The sequence below is a fragment of the Apteryx mantelli genome, chromosome 17 (assembly GCF_036417845.1).
Source record: "Apteryx mantelli isolate bAptMan1 chromosome 17, bAptMan1.hap1, whole genome shotgun sequence".
NCBI classification, from domain to species: domain Eukaryota; kingdom Metazoa; phylum Chordata; class Aves; order Apterygiformes; family Apterygidae; genus Apteryx; species Apteryx mantelli.
The window spans coordinates 6,214,777-6,230,890 of NC_089994.1; the positions used below are offsets into that span (position 1 = coordinate 6,214,777).

At 59.1% G+C, this 16,114-nt stretch overlaps 2 protein-coding genes across 4 annotated transcripts in view; one reads left to right on the top strand and one right to left on the bottom strand.

Moving 5' to 3' along the window:
• Nucleotides 1-1,878: 1,878 nt before the first annotated feature.
• On the top strand, nt 1,879-8,836 carry SLC8B1 (solute carrier family 8 member B1). Its single transcript, XM_067306808.1, has 15 exons — nt 1,879-2,409; nt 3,666-3,818; nt 3,928-3,980; nt 4,100-4,156; nt 4,610-4,716; nt 4,853-5,020; nt 5,106-5,213; nt 5,290-5,346; nt 5,624-5,754; nt 5,832-5,973; nt 6,258-6,379; nt 6,520-6,673; nt 6,844-6,924; nt 7,265-7,329; nt 7,638-8,836. The coding sequence occupies exons 1-15, from the start codon at nt 2,269-2,271 to the stop codon at nt 7,833-7,835; spliced, it is 1,737 nt and encodes a 578-aa protein (XP_067162909.1). The 5' UTR covers nt 1,879-2,268; the 3' UTR covers nt 7,836-8,836.
• Nucleotides 8,837-9,939: 1,103 nt separating this feature from the next.
• TPCN1 (two pore segment channel 1) overlaps nt 9,940-16,114 on the bottom strand; it is a 50,291-nt gene continuing 44,116 nt past the window's right edge. For all 3 annotated transcript variants that reach the window (XM_067306790.1, XM_067306789.1, XM_067306791.1), the window contains 3 exons: nt 15,497-15,633; nt 14,074-14,154; nt 9,940-12,751 (listed from right to left, as the gene is read on the bottom strand). In XM_067306790.1, coding sequence (XP_067162891.1) covers nt 12,629-12,751; nt 14,074-14,154; nt 15,497-15,633 — 341 coding nt within the window. In that variant the 3' untranslated portion in view covers nt 9,940-12,628. The remainder of the gene's footprint in view (nt 12,752-14,073; nt 14,155-15,496; nt 15,634-16,114) is intronic.

A 16,114-nucleotide genomic window follows, 5' to 3' on the forward strand; every position in this document is an offset into this window, starting at 1 on the left:
TGTGCCAGGATCAACTGGCAGAGCTGGAAAAGGCGGCCGGGCTCTCTGACACAGGCACCAGCCCCCGGCTGGTCCCGGCAGCCAGGGAAGCCCCAGTGCAGGCAGGGGTCCCCCCGCTCACAGCACAGCCCAGCGCGCTGCCCGCGGGCAGGAGCAGCCCCTCCACTTCCCGGCGGTGCCCCAATTCCTCCCTCCTGCGCTCGGTGCTGTACGAAACGGCTCCCGGGGCCCCGGCCCGGCCAGGGACGGAGCCGGGCGCCGAGAAACTGAGGCAGGGCCATAGCCCGCGTGGGCAAAGCCGGAGCAGGGACCCTCTGCATCCTTATTTTTCTTTCTTTTCTTTTTCCCTCCCCCCGGCTGCCCCCAGAGGGAAGTGAAGCATGTGATTTGGGTGAGAAACCAGCCGGGGTGGGAAACAGGCCCTTTAATCTCGTAAAGCTCTTACGGCCGCGGTCACGCTTTGCTATCGGCTCCTGGGACCGTGGGAAATGCCCAGCACGATGATTTTGCACGACCTCGGCCAGGCTGGCGGCGCTGGGGGCCGGGAGCGGTGGCCGGGGGCTGCCAGAGGCACCTGGATCCTGCGGGATTCCCACACAGCCGCCAAGAGCTGCAGGGCCCCAAGTGACCGTTCGGAGACTGAGCGTGAAAGGATCCGAAAAACCTTCCCCGGGGGCATCCCCGGCTGCGGGATCCCCACCAGGGACATCCCCAATGCCAGCCCCAAGGCACCCCCCCCATCTCCTCCCCCTTCCCCTGGTCGCCCTGCCGGGTGGCACTGGGGGTCAGCCCAAGCGAAGGCCCGGCCACATGGGCACAGGGGCCCCGGCGCAGGGGTCTGTGCAGCTCCGTGCGCCTCGGGACTGAGCGTGAACTTCTAACAGTGCTTCTGCCACTTGTGCAAGGGGGAGACAGCCCGCGGGAACACGGCCCTGAAGCCTGGCCCGCGCGTCCTGCTCCCTCCGGGAGAGCAGTCACTGCTTGGGTGGGCAAAATGCTGAGCCATGCGTGTGATGAGCTCAGGCGGTCTCAGAGGGTCACCCAAAACTGGCCTCCCAGAGGAACCAGTGCAGGGGCCAGCCTGGGCACTGCGCGGCACAGCAGCCCTGGGGCACGCAGAGGGACGGCGGGGGGAGGCCTCAAGAGCTGCTGCCAGGCTGCCCCCAGCTACAACCATCCTGGGGGGAACCTGCGGGGACCACCCAAAACAGGGATATAATCCCAGAAAGGGGTTCCCAGCCCAGCCGGGGTAAGCGGGGACGGCAAGTCAGGAGCGTTTGCTGCCCCTGTGCCCTGGCCCCCCTGGGCAGCATTTTCTCCCTGCACCCCGTGGACAGCGCATCCCGGTCCGAGCCCACCACGGGGGCTGCCGTGGGCCACATCCAGCGAGGGCTCAGGCCACGGGACCGTGCACCCCCAAACCTCCCCCACCGTCCTGCCCCCTCCTCATTAACCCATAGCAGTCCCTAATTGCGGTTGCTCTCCTTTTCCCTTCCCTGCGGGGGGGTGGATGCAAACACCCCTTCCCCCCCCCTCCAGCTTTTCTCCCGCTCTCCCCTCCCCCAGCCGGCGGCGTCGGAAATGAGACGCTGTGCTTTTAAGAGCAAAGGGTGGCGGTCCCTTTAAGAGCCACCCGACGGGGGGGGGGGATCAGCTGCCTGCACATAGCAGCGGGGCCGCGCCGGGCTGCGGCGGCGGCGGCGGCAGCGGTGGGTCTGCGCGGCGCGGAGCGGAGCGGCCCCTGCCCCGGGTGTCTCCCCCCCCCCCCCGAGCCACCCCCCGCCGGCCCCGTTGGCCCGGGTGCCCCCAGGTCCCCCAAGCACCCCGGGTGCCCCCTAACCCCCCCCCCCGGTGCCCCTGGCGCGGGTCGCCGAGGTGCCCGAGCGCGGCCCGGCGGACGTGGCAGCCGCGCCGCGGAGCGCCCGGCCCGCAGCGCCCCGCTCTGCGCCTTGCGGCTTGGTTTCTTTTGGCCGTTATTATTCCTTCTTATTTATTTGTTTTTTATTGTTATCCCCCGCCGACCTGCCGGGACCTGGATTTCGCCCCGCAGACTGGGCGACCTGCCCCGCTCCCGCCCCGCCTTCCCTCGCCGTGCCCGGGGAGAGCGGCCCGGGCTCTGCGGCCGCGGCGGCTTTCGCAAGGCTCGGTGCGCCCCGGGGGCGACTTCTGTATTTGCAGCAGCGGCCGAGCCTCTGCGCTGGCGACACCGCGCCGCAAGGTCCGGGGGGCGCGCGGCGATGCTCTAGGCGCCCGAGCGGCGTGGGCGCCATGCGGCCGGCGTGGGCGCTGAGCGCGGCGTGGGCGCTGAGCCGCGGCGCCGCGGCGCTCGGAGGCGACGGCGGGCCGGGGCGAGCGGGCAGCCCGGCCCGCGGCGTGGCGGACGCCCTGGGCCACGGGAAGGCCGCGGATGTGAGTGCCGGCGCGGGCGGGCGGGCGGGCGGGGGGCGCGGGAGCCTCGGCGGGGTGTTTCGGGGGACCCCTGCCCTCGCCCGGCTCTGCGTGGGCATCGGGAGGGACGCGGGCGCCGCGAGAGCCATCGGGGGCGAAAAGGCAAAGCCAGGAGACAGAGTGCCGGGTGGGTTGGCCGAAGGAAGAGGGGGCTGAGGTGTGATGAGTTAACAGTGCTCAGCTACATCGGAAGGGCGAGCTTGTACATTTATTTCATTTTTCCCCCGTCTCCGCGGAGATGGAGGGGTGCTCGGCTGCGGGCAGGGGGATCTGGCAGGGGAGAAACCTGTTCCCGCGCACACCGGCTCACTTGTGTGACAAGCGGGGGGCGTCTCCAGTGGGGCAGCTCAAGCACAGGGTGGCCGGAGCCGTTTTGGGGCTGCTGCTCCCACGTGGGGATGGCAGGGAGGGTTTGGGGCTCCCTCCGCCCTCCCAGCCCGAGCTGGGTGTTGCCAGCTGGGAATCGGGACCGGGAGGCGTCGGATATGCTGAGCTGATGACAAAGCAGGACTCGGTCCCTCAGCCGGCACCCTGCCTTCCCCGTCGCTCCCTCCCTGCGTCCCCCAGCCCGGCAAGAATCGCAGCGTGGGTCTCCCCAGGATTTCCTTGGCCACTGTTTTCCCCTTTAAAAGCCGGCTGCCGGCCGGAGCAGGAGTGTTCCCATGGAGCGGTTCTGGATTTAACACGTTGCCTGGACTTGCTGTTTGTGGGGACGCGTCCAAGGGCCCATGGGGAGGCTCACGGTGTTTTCGGGGCTGGCCCGAGCGGGGCCCGTGGGAAGCGCAGGGGAGAAGGCAGCACCTGGCCTCGGTTTTCCGGGGTTGAGCCGCGTTTTGCTCCATGAGGATCTGACATCTCCACACCTCTGTCGGTGCCGGACCGCTGCCCGCTCGCAGCCCCCCCCTCGAGGCCTTTGGGGTGCTGGTAGAGGGGATCACTGGTGGCAGGGCCGTGAGCTCAGAGTCAGCCCTGCTGTTGAGGCACGTGGGGTCAGACGCCACGGTGATGGGCGCAGCAGGCTAATCCTGCTCGTGCTGACCTCTAGCATAGCCCTGAGTCCAAGCACGTGTGTATGGTACAGAGCTGACCGATGGGGAAACTGAGGCAGGGGGCAGAAGAGGACTTCCCGAAAGCTGCCCAGCAGCAGGGCAGCGCTGGTGTCCCCTTGCCGGGCGCCGGGCCAGGCGCTCACCTCTCCGCACCTCTCGCCCGCGCAGTGCTGGGAGGTGCGGAAACGCAACAGCTCCGAGTGGTGCCACTTCATACGGACCAACCCTGACTGCCAGCTGGAGGGCGGCTTCCTCGACTACCTCAACGGCGTCTTCTGCGTCTTCCCCGCGCGCCTGCTGCCGCTGGCCGTCACCCTCTACGTAAGGATGGGCACGCGCCCCGGCCGCGGGCTGGGCGAGAGGGGCGACGTGGGACGGTTGGGGTGCTCTGCACCCTGCTCTCGGCGCTAACCCTCCCTCGGCCCCGCAGGCTTGCTGGCTCTTGTACCTCTTCATCATCCTCGGCGTGACGGCAGAGAAGTTGTGAGTAGCCTGGCGTGGTCCTGCCGGCCGCGTCCCCCGGCGAAGAGCCCCACACGGCAGAGCGGAGGTCTTGGCACGGCCCCCGTGACCTCCCTCTGCCTCCTTCTCTGCCCATCCAGCTTCTGCCCCAACTTGTCGGCCATCTCCACCAACCTGAAGCTGTCTCACAACGTGGCAGTATCCTTGGCAGGGCACAGGGGCACCCTCGTCCGGAAAGAGGGATGGGGGAGGGATGGAGGGGAAGGGGACAGCTGTGCTGGGGCGACTTCTGGACCCAGACCCCCTTGGCGCCAAGCTGAGGGAAACCGCTTTGGGGCGCGAGCAGGAGAGGACCACGGGGTACTGGAACATGTTGCCCAGAGAGGTTATGGAGTCTCCATCCTTGGAGATGTTCAAAAGCCATCCTGGGCAATGTGCTCTAGGTGACCCTGCGTGAGCAGGGAGGTTGGACTAGATCTCCCGAGGTCCCTTCCGTCCTCAACCGTTCCCTGATTCTGTACATCATGCCATGCCGGCACCGGGAGAGGATCCTGTGGGGCCTGTGAATGGGTGGGAGCGGAGCCCATGTGCCCCCAGCTCACCCCGTGGGGAGCAGCCAGCTTGGCCTTTTCCTTGACGTCTCCTCTCCATGGTGTCACCTTCCTGGCATTCGGCAATGGGGCTCCAGATGTCTTCAGTGCTGTGGTGGCCTTCTCTGACCCGCGGACAGCAGGGCTGGCCATCGGCGCCGTCTTCGGTAGGGACCCCTCAGCTGGCTCCCGCCTGGGGAGAGCCGCAGGCTGCCTGGCTCAGGGTCAGGGATGGGGGGACAGGACAGCCCCAGGCCACCGTGGCAGGAGGACTCCCCTGAGAGGCACCCGTTGCGTTGGCAGGTGCCGGCGTGTTCGTGACCACGGTGGTGGCCGGGGGCATCGCCCTGGTCAAGCCCTTCGCAGCTGCCTCCAGGCCCTTCCTCAGGGACGTCATCTTCTACATGGTGGCCGTCTTCCTCACCTTCATGGTACTCTACTTTGGCAGGATCACGCTGGGAGAGGCCCTGGGTGAGTCGCCTGGCCAGGGGTGACGGCAGGGGAAGGGGCTGGGACAGAGGGGGCGGCCGGTAACAGCTCCCTCCCTCCTTTGCAGGTTACCTGGGGCTCTACATCTTCTACGTCTTCACCGTGGTGCTCTGCACCTGGATCCACCGGCGGCAGCGTGGGGACGGGCTGGCCCCCCCCGAGCCCTGGGAGCCAGGTAGGAGACGGCCTCGCCGCGCCAGCAGGACCCCGGGGCCTCTGCCCACCGCTGCTCTCGTCTCCTCTCCCTCCAGAGCTGCTGACAGATGCTGAAGACCGGGAGTCCTTGGGCACCAGCAGCGGTGACTATGGTAGGAAGTGTCATGGGGCCACCAGTAGGGCCAGCTCCTGCGGTGGGGAGATCGGGGGCGCTGGGAGGTCCCAGGGACCTCCAGGTTGCCGTGTGCACCCAAACCCTGGGGTAGCACCTCCCTACTAAGAGATGTCCCCCCTGCGGGGAGAGGCCTGGGCCATGCAGGTGGTGGCCATGGCCACCATCCCATCTTGGAAGGGCTGGTAGGAGCAAGGGGTGCGTGGGGAGGTGGGACGGGGTCCCCATACCCCACTCACCGCCTCGGCCCCGCGCAGGCGAGGAGTATCGGCCCCTGCTCCCCTACCAGGAGACCTCGCTGCGCATCCTGGCCGCGGCCCTCAGCCCCGTGGACTACCGCAAGTGGAGGAGGAAGCCCTGGTACTGGCGGCTCTTCAAGGTGCTCAAGGTGAGCGAGAGCCAGGCGCAGCCCACGCGGGGCGCAAGGAGCCCCCCAACGGGCCCCGCTCACGACCCTCCTCCCAGGTCCCCGTGGAGCTGGTGCTGCTGCTCACGGTGCCCGTCGTGGACCCCGACAAGGAGGACCTGAACTGGAAGAGGCCCCTCAACTGCCTGCACGTGGTCACCAGCCCCCTGCTCTGCATCCTCACCCTGAAGTCAGGCACCTGTAAGACCCCCCGCCCGGGGCTGCCGCATGCCCCAAAAACGTTTCCCTCTCACCCGAGGAGGGGACGTGGCCAAAACTGCCACCAAAGCGCCGGCGTCCAGGTGCCTGGGGGCAGAAACGAGGCTGCCCTGGCTGCCATCCCCTGCCTGGGGAAACTGAGGCACGGAGGGTCAGCTCTCAGCCGGGAGCTCCAGGGAGGCTTTGGGAGGAGGTGGCTTTAGGTGGCCCAGAGCACCGGCGGGTCCCTGCCGTGCTGACGCCCGCTCTCTCCCCACCACGTGCAGACGGGCTCTACCAGATCCAGGGCATCTTCCCCGTCTGGGCGCTGGTCGCGCTGGTCGGCACCGTCGTGGCGGTCCTCGTCTTCAGCACCACGAGCAACGAGGAGCCCCCCAAGTACCACTGCGTAAGGCCGGGGCCGACGGTCCTGGGGGGAGCAGGGGCCACACGCTCCGTCTTGGTGCCCCCGCCACGTCCCCGCGTGGAGCCCGGGAGCGGGGACTGTGCAGGGACGCCCCAGGGACCGGCTCGCTCCCCTGCCGGCAGGTATTCGCCTTCCTGGGGTTCTTGGCCAGCGCCATGTGGATCAACGCGGCGGCCACGGAGCTGGTGAACATCCTCCGCACCCTGGGCGTCATCTTCCAGCTGAGCAACACCGTGCTGGGCCTGACGCTGCTGGCTTGGGGCAACAGCGTCGGCGGTAAGGGGGGAGCCGGTGGGGGGAGCCGGCCCTTGCCGCCCCTTCCTCGCCGCCTGGCCGAAGGGGGCCCCGGAGCGGCTCTGCCGACTGGTCCCAGCCCCGCTGCCGGCGTTGGGGAAGGGATCCCCCATCCGGCACCCCCCGACGTCTCCCCCCTTCTCCCTTTGCAGACACCTTCTCCGACCTGACCATGGCGCGGCAGGGCTACCCCCGCATGGCCTTCTCCGCCTGCTTCGGCGGCATCATCTTCAGTATCCTTTGGACAGGCGCCGTCAGGGCTGCGAGGACCGGGGGGGTGCATGGGGCAGGGCTGCCTCAGTTTCCCTACCTGCACCCCAGGGAGAGCCCTTGCTTCTAGGGGATCCCTGGAAAGGAGCCGGCCAGGAGCCATCCCAAAGCCCCCGGACCGGCGTGACCGGTGCAAACCGCTGCCCCTTTGCAGCCTCCCTGTGCCGCCGGCAGGGAGCCGCATCCCGGCCCCAGCTGCCGGGGGGTCCGGGGCAGCGCTGTCCCCTCCCGGGGCTGGAGGCAGCCGGCCGGCTCCGTGGCTCCCTCCTCCCGCACTGTTTCCCCCTCCTGAGCTCGCCCCAGACATCCTGGTCGGAGTGGGACTCGGCTGCCTGCTGCAGATGAGCAGCAGCCAGATGGTGGTGAAGGTAAGGCTGGAGGTCCCAACCCCGTCCCGCTCCGCGGAGGACGCGGGGCACAAGGGGGGGGCTCAGGGCCGGCCCCCGCGCCGAGGGCAGGGATGCAGGATGAGGCCGGCGTGCAGCGAGCACCCGTGGTTTCCTCCCAGCCGTTGCTTGCAAACGGCCCCGGAAAGGCGCCCGGCTGCTCCCGGGGAGGGGAGCACGCCCTCGGCACCGCCGGCACCTCGGGGGGCAGCAAGCTGGGAGGGGGGTGGCACGGGGCAGGCTGGCAGCAGGACCCCTGCCACTCGCCGCCGTCCCCTTGCCTCTGGCAGCTGGAGCCCGACAGCCTCCTGGTGTGGATCCTGGCCGGGGCCCTGGGCTTGAGCTTGGTCTTCTCCTTCGTGGCGGTGCCGGCGCAGTGCTTCCAGCTGGGCAAGGCGTACGGCGCCTGCCTCATCCTCTACTACCTGGCCTTCCTCTGCGTGGCCCTGCTGACCGAGTTCAAGGTGATCCGCCTGGCCGCCAGCTGACGGGGCGCGAAGAGGGGCCGCGGCGAGCGCCCCAGGGGAGCCCCACGGCGGCCACCCACCCGCCGGAGCCGCGCGGCCGCCCCCGGGCTGCTTCGGCGCGGCCCTCGGCTCCCCGCTTTGCCCTCTGGCCTGCACCTGGCGCAGTCCCCGCCGGGACCTCGATCCCGACCACGCTGCCACCCGCGGCCTTTCCGCTCCGGTGATGGAGCCGCTGGGTCGATGCGGCCTCCAGCGCAAGCAGAGGAGACCTGATCCCCCGGCAGCAGGTGCCAGCCCAGCCGGCAGCAACGGCTTCCAGGGGGGTCTTTTTTGGTTGGGGAAAAGGAAAAGGATTTGAGAGGCATTAGCTGTGTCCTCTCCCCTGTCTTTAAGTTTGTTAAACGAAGTTAAGACCTCGGCTTCCTTGCATCAAGAAGGCGAAGGGGAGCTCCAGCCCAGGACCAGCCCCAGGAGAAGGTCTTACCTTTCCAACCGATTTACTTGCCCTGCTGTGTCTTCACCCTAGTTCCTCCGGGACAGGACTAGCACTTGAAGTCATGCTGCAATGGGGTATCTCTGAGAAGGTTCGAGTGCAATTTTGGGACTGTCTCTCATGGCAAAGGACAGTAAGTGTCCAGGCCATGGGTTGAAATAGCAGCCAAGGCAAAGCAAGGTGGGTTGACCATGCGGAAAAGGTCCAGGGCAGTGCTAGGTTTTAATGCAAGCCAAGGTGGAGGAAAAAAAAAAAACAATAATAATAATCAAGGGAGCCTGGTTTCTCCTGCCTTTTTAAGCTACGTTTTTTTCAACCTGAACTTAAGAACATACTTCTCCTCTTAGGGTGGACAGAGCTGTAACAAATGACTTGGTACTCGAAGGTTTCCACACACAAACTGTTAGCCTCTGGGCAAAGCTAGGTTTAGACACTGTATGAAAAAAACACAACTCCATTAAAAAAAGAAAACCCCAAACCACCTCACTTAACAACTTCGGTGCTGTTTGCTGGTGGGGTATTTTGCACAGCCGCTTGCCTGGCCACTTCCTGCTCCGAGCTAGCGTAATACAAACAGCGTTCGGTAAAGCGTCTCGTTGCTAAACTGAAGCAGGAGAGGGAAAACCGTTGGTGTCGCGGGAGCTAAGTCAGCAGCAATCCGAGGAAAGCAGAGGGGGTGAGACCCTCCGCTGCATGGGGTTATTGCCCCGGAGGCTTAGGGAAGTGTTTTTGCTCCGTTTAGCAGCAGCCGATTGCTCAAGTGCAGTCACATGCGCCCGCCTCTCCCGTGCAGCCGTGCCTCCCGCTCCCACGCGCAGGAATTGCGGCGTCACGGCTCGGCACGGGGCTTTGAGCAGACGGCCTTACTCAGCTCCTCTTCGGCACGAGGGCTGGGGCGGCCCCGGAGGAAGCGGCGAGGAAGGCGAGCTTCTGCTCCGCCTCGGGACAGGTCATGGGGCGCAGACTAGAAAGCAAATTGCTGTTGGGGGCAGCCGCCCCGCTGCTCCTTGGGGACGGAGAGGCGGTTTTGCAAGAGCACAACTGCCAGAGCTGGCTTCTCGCAGCTTTTAAGCTCTCGGCTGAGGGGAGCAGCAGGCTCCTGCTCCTCCCTTCCCTTCTGGGCCTGGATCATTTCTTCTTTTTCTACCCACATGAGCATTGCCGCAAAAATTAAAGCTCTATGTGCCTGCTGGCTTCCACCAGCTTCTGGAGTTATCCGGGAGAAGTGACACATGTGCAAGCCCCCTTCCTTACACAAGGCGCAGCTGAAACAGCCAAAACAGCAGCCACCATCTAAGCACAGCAGTAAAAATTACCCTAGGAGTCTACAGCCCCTTTTCAACCTTTGACGTTGCACTGGAGGAGGCTTTAAAAAAACAAGTTCAAAAGCATTATCTTACCACTGAGGGGAAAGTGCCGGGGGAGGGAGCTGGGCTTTCAGGTGGCAGCATCTAAGAACAAGAACTTAGGGCAGATCTTGGTGTTGCGCATGTAAAATATGCCCCTGCAAGCAGTTGCCGCTGCAGAGGGAGGGCAGGCACGACTCTTCTTCAACTGATGTGGCAATCCTCCAACTGCCACCGGGCCCCGCTTCCACGATCAGCGCCGCAAGGAGGAAGGGAAGCCGCTGCCTTTACAAAGCCGAGGATGCTTTTTATTAGTGTGCTTGAAAAAAATCTAGAGAACATTTTTACAGACACGTCCATAAAATCGTTTTATAAACAAAACGCCAGCATACAAAACCCTGCAGTGCTTCCTCCCTTGTTCCCTACAAAATGATTGTCCATGTGGTTAGTCTGTGTGTAAGGTGGGGAAGAGGAGGACAAATAGAAGGGGATGCCCCGTACTCAAAACTTCTTTTCCTTCAAGACAAAGTCATGCGGAAGAAGTAAACTTCTGCGACCCTCCTGGTTTAAAAAAATAATTAATACAGTGCGTATGTGAGGGCAGATCAACATCTCAGCAAGCAACCACAGAAAGCAGCATCTGAGCTCTGACCCACAGCTCAAGCGTTCCCACACGTTCTCCGTGACACAAGAGCCCTGTTTCCGTACGTTAAGCGGGTTAGTGCCTCCCCGCTGCCCCCCAAAATATAGCTTAAAGCTGCAGCTCTTTCCCACCCAGGAAACACCAGAAAAAGTCACCGACTGCCCTGCAGTGAGAAATGGGCTGGAGGGGAAGGAGGAGTTGAAAAACACAGTCACAATTTTTTTTTCTAATCTTCACAATCCTTGTTCGTCCTGCCCACAACTTAAACCAGAAGAAACAACCTCTCCTCTAGCACCAGGACTAATCTGGATAAATCCCCCAGGCTACAACTCCATGCAGAGCAACTGCAAGAGGAGCACTGCACTGCTCATTAATTTGTGGTCAGATGTATGTTTTGGAAAACAGTCCTTGATGGTCCTTCACGGTTCAGTTCAGAAGGAGCTTCATACCAGAGCTCCCGCAGCACCCAGAAGAGAAACCAGGAGTTGCCCTGAGGCACCCCAGGGGTGAAGAGCACGCTTTGGTGAGCATGCTGACTGCTCACCCCCTTTCCATCGCTTCATCCAAATGCTCCCACTGCTCTATGTGGGGAGAAATTTTCAGAATTACCTGTCTGGCATACTTTTGGAAATCTCATTCATCCTTTCCCAGGAAATATTCCCTAGCTGTCCCAGTAGGATCAATGAGGAATATTCAGTCCTCTCCCTCTCTCCTTGTGCCACATGTTGAGGCTACCTGTAAGAAATCAGGTGCACAGGGCAAAAGGAAGGGCCACACAGATCCCCCACTGCCTGATTTATCTGGAGCAAGGAGAAAGCCCCCCCAGCTAGTTCTGCTCTTAATCTGAACCTGAGAAAAGATCAAAAAGCAAGAGGTGATGGAAACCTCCCAGCTGACACAAATACTTTTAACCCTCAAAACTTTCTGTGGTGACAGAAAAAAAAGGCATTTACAGCGACAGGCGTTTTCACCACTTTGTGGGTAATGAAACACGAGCGATGAAGCAACCTGCCACAGTCACAAAGTAAATGCAGTAGAGCTGGGGAAGGATCTCCTTTTCCCCTTCTTTCCCATCTCCCAGGTCAGGCAGCCTCCTTGCTAGATACAGAGAAGCAGATGGGTGAGAAGAAGCATCGTCTTCCCCATTCCTCCTCCATCCAGAATTCAGGGGAACAGAAAAGCTCTTCAGTAGAGGAACTTCCTAAGATTTGACTCAGTCAGCATTTGCCAGCCTGGGGAACCTTTCTGCAAGGGTGAGAACAAGGGAGGAGCAACACTGCTGCATTAGGACCTGCATAAACAAAGCCAAGACCTGGCTGAGGATTAACCAGCAGCGTTGTTTTATGGACTCTCTGCCCATAAGCTCTTCTCAACCCAGATGCAGGCAGAACTATGTCATAGACTTGGAGCTGCAAAATCCTCCCCTTCTTCCTCCTAATCCTCTATCTGAACTAAGGAGCAGGCAAAGATCTGCCATTTACAAAGCAGGTGGCCAAGTGGCAGAGGTCAACAACCACGGCCACCCCAGGGAATCATCCATCTCGGCAAATGGAGACAAGAGCTTTGGGGGTTATGCAGTCACTCCCAATTCTGGGCAGGGCCATGGGCAGAACTGACCAGCAGAAACAGAGTTTGTCTCCCCAAACTCTTGTCCCACCTACAGTCTGGATGCAGTGAGCTGCTGGCCCTTCATTCTGGCTCCAGCTGCCACAGAGCAGCTCACAGACAGCTAAATTCAATAATCAGAGCTAGAACTGCTACAGGAGTGCATCTAGGTATGTCAGAAAGGAGGGGAAAGCAGACTGCTCTTCCGAAAGTGCTGAAATTTCACACCACCTCCCCTTGCTTTGCACAAGGAGGGGGCAAGAAGAAACAAAACAAACTCGTTCCCTGATCTTTTACGCCTAGGTTAATGGCACCCTTTGAAAAAAACGGATCTTCAAAAGGGCAAAGTTTTTAATATTATTAAGCAGGTGGCTTCAGCACGTTTCCTGCTGTTAATGGATTACATATCTCTTCCCCCCGGGTCTGTTAGTGGTAAGACAAGCAACAGGTCTGAGCCTGGGAAGCGGGTCAGAGGGAGGAGGACTCTGTCCTGCCTGAGATGCTCACTCCGTGCTGAGCATGGGCATCTTGCTCAACCTGGTTTCAGCAGTCTTACGCAGAGCGCCCCCAGGCCTCTGTTTTTTCAGCAATTCACTGCCTTGAGGAAGAGATTTAAACCCTAAAGCCAACCAGTACATTGAACAGATCTATATACACCATTCCAATATATATGCTGTGAAGTAATACTCTAGGTTATTGCATAGAGGGCAGCTTGCGTTAGCTGGGCCTAAATGACAGTCTGGGAGCGTTGCCGGAGGCTCAAGGGCTTCAGAGAGTTGTTGGAAGCAGGTGCAGATTCTTGCAACGGTGTCTGAGATTCTTCTTTTCTGGAGTGTTCCTCATACCACTCCTGCGACAAGGGATCAAACACACCGAGATCAGGCTCTCTCCCACCCCTGGGTGCCTCGCTCCTCCCCAGGAGGACCCCAACAGGCAGAGCCCCCAGCGGCTCCATCTCTTGAGGGCACAGCGTTTGCTCAGGCATACAGGAGCTCCTTCCAGGCTCCCATTTCCCCCCTAATGCAAAGTCCTGGATATAACCCGATCTCCTGGAATGACCTGGTTAACTACAGCACAGCTGCGACAGATGCACTGGGACCTCAGTGCCCACGTTCAAAGTAATAAGTGTCAGCTATGGCTCAGCTACAGTTGGCTGAGCTGGCAGGACTGACAAACCTGAGCAAGGAAACATCATCACTCTCCCAGGATGCCTCTCCCTAACGCTCAGGACTCTGTTAATGCCCAGGACTCTAGCACTGACGTTACAGCATTTACCACTCCCAAATTAGAGGCCAAGCAGGATACACAGAGCGCTTCTCTGCAGATTTCCAGCCAGCTCCATGACAAATAACATGTTTATTTGTTAGGTGGACCGAAGACTCATCCCCAAGCTAGCTGCCCGAGGGACAAAGGACAGATTTAAATGGTTACAAGATTAATTCTCTGAGTACTAATCATTATATTAGCCAATGACCTTCAACCTACAGAGTAAGTCTGGCATGCACTAAAGTGACCAAATTCATGGCATAGCGCTCCTAACCTTGAAGGACATTTGTACAAATGTCTTAAATGATCTAGAGAGTGAATGTTTCTGATCTTTTTTCACCTGCTATCCTGAAGGAAAACCAGGCAGCATTGCTAGCACCAAAAACAGCATTCTGACCTGGAGAACACTTGGTTTCTGTGTCAGACGCAGACACACCCAAGCTCAAACACAATCACATTCCTGCACTTAACAAATTAGTGTTCAGCAGCCAAACTCCAGCAACACACTACGCATGCGCTCTTAGCCCCCGGCAGACACGTCCACCTTGGTGAGCCTGGCAGCTCAGCCAAGTTGGAGCGCATACGCGTCCCCTGAGCGCTCAGTTACTGCGACTTGGCTGGTACATGCCAGCAGAGCCAGGCACCCAAACCCCCTGAGGCGGCTCTGAAGCACTCTGGGGTTTAAGAAAGTTGCCAAATGCCAGAACCGATGAATCCACCCCTCCCCCCCCCCCCCCAAAAAAAAAAATTCATCCACTGCCAACTCTTTCCATGGAGCGCAGAGCTGCCTGGGGCTTAGGGGCAGAAGGGCTCCTGTATTTAAAAGGACGGTGTGTTATTCTGGGCAAAGAAAAGTGTTCTGCCCGCCCCAGAGGCTGGTGGTATTTCCCACTCAGGTCCACATACCTGTATCTCCTCCTCGTACATCTTCATACTTAAATCACTCTTGGTCCTTGATCTGCGTCCCAGAAACAGTGTTGAAATTTGCTAAAAATGGGGGAGAAAGGAGGAGAGGAAAAAAAGAAAAAGAAAGAAAGAAAAAAACCCCATTTGTTAATCACTGAGCAACTCATAGGATCAGCCCCTGGAACTTCAGGCATCCTTCATGCCAACATCCATCACCCACAGACAAGCTCAGGACACCCTGGGCTCCTTCATCAGGAGCATTTTTAGGGTACACATCACCCAACCAAATACAGGCGTCCATTGCAGGCTTTGACGAATCACACTGAGTAGATCCCAAAAGACTACAAAGGCAGCTGTAAGAGACCAGCTCAGCAGGACACACCTCTGCCAGAGGCGCTTACTTAGTCAGATGAACATGACATCAGCATCTGGAACAAGGCTCAAACCCAAGCTTCCAAGGGAGACCTCATCTTAGCACAAGTTCAGGTCCCATTTGTCTAGACCACACCATTTACTCCATGGGCCTGGACTTCTTAAGTCATGTACACAGAGAGTCAAAGCCTGAATTACTCTCTGGTCATATGAGTTATCTGAACCATATTGAAAAGCAAAGAAACCCCATTAAAAGTCATAGTTTTAACATCATCATTTTATATTCCATTGCAAGGCTGAGGACAGCATCCTTCTTAGGTTTATTGCCTCGAAAACCGTGTTTATGATCAGTATCATTATCATTATTCTGAACTTCACCTATGCAAACAAGAGCTCAAGCTTTAACTACCAAGCCAACCAAAGCAAGTAAGTGTCACCTAAGAGATTGTAGCACCTGCTCTTTGCCGTGGTGACATGAGAATATAGCAGCAATTATTAAAACATCCATTTAAATTCCCCTCAGATGCATGAGACAACAGCTCACAGAGGTAAGAACAGTCATCCACGTCCGCTCAGTTCTCCAATTGTCAACATCCTTTTTTGGAATGAAAATGTAAACAGTGCCACAGAGAAAGGAAGTCTGGTGTTTGGAATCAATACTGTCATATTGCTGCATGAACTTTCAGGACCGTCTGAGCCTAAATGTATTATGCCACAGAAGGAGGCAGGAGAACTACAAGGTGGCAGCTTCCTTGGAGAAAAAGAAATATGCTTTTTCCAGTCAGTGCTGGGCCAGGACAGCTCTAAGCAAAGTTTGCAGGCTATAGCAATGAGCCTTTGTCAAGGCTTTTCAGAGTGCAGGGGACATTGAGCTGCTATTTTTCTAGAGCAGCAAAACTTCATGCCAGTGCTACAAAGTCCCTTCAGCAGTACAGTTCTGAACGCTATAAAGTCACATACAGCTTCTCTCTGGAATACAGCAAAAATGCACTTGTGGCCCTACCAAATCCCCCCCCTGAAGCAGAGAACCTGCATAAGGGTCTCCTCTTACCCCATATTTGTCCATCTGCAAAACAATCTTCTGCAGCTGAGACGTTTCAGTGGCAGCTGAACTCCGCTTGTACAGCTCTATTATCCCAATCACTTCCTCCTTGGAGATCTCCTTCTCCAGCACAATGCCATTGTCTTCTGGAGGGGCAAGGAAAAGAAACAGAAAAAGTCACCAAAATGAACACTGCTTTCATCAGCCACTACAATAATCCTGGAGGGCAAAGCTTAACTGCGCACAGGACCAAGCAGGATGCCAGACTGTCTGTGTCTACTTCTAAGCATGTATGTCCTTGTTCCACGAGGCAGGGAGGAAGGGCCAGCAGGCATCTCTTAACTTTTAAAACACCAGGCTCCTCAATACCTTAAGAAACTCTTGTGGCTTTTTGCTTGCCTGCAAATTAACTAGAAAAGCAAATAACCACACAGTAATTGCTGCCTTTTGACCTTCAGCTCCCTAACACAGCTTGAAAATAAGGTACTAGCAAATGTCTTTCACTGCACTCTTAAAACTGGGTGCAGGAGGGATCACGATGAAAAGGGGGTCTGTAGGTGACGATGCCTGGTTCCTATGGGCCTGTGCCTCACATTTGGACCTTCTGGCACCTAAGAAAGATGAGAT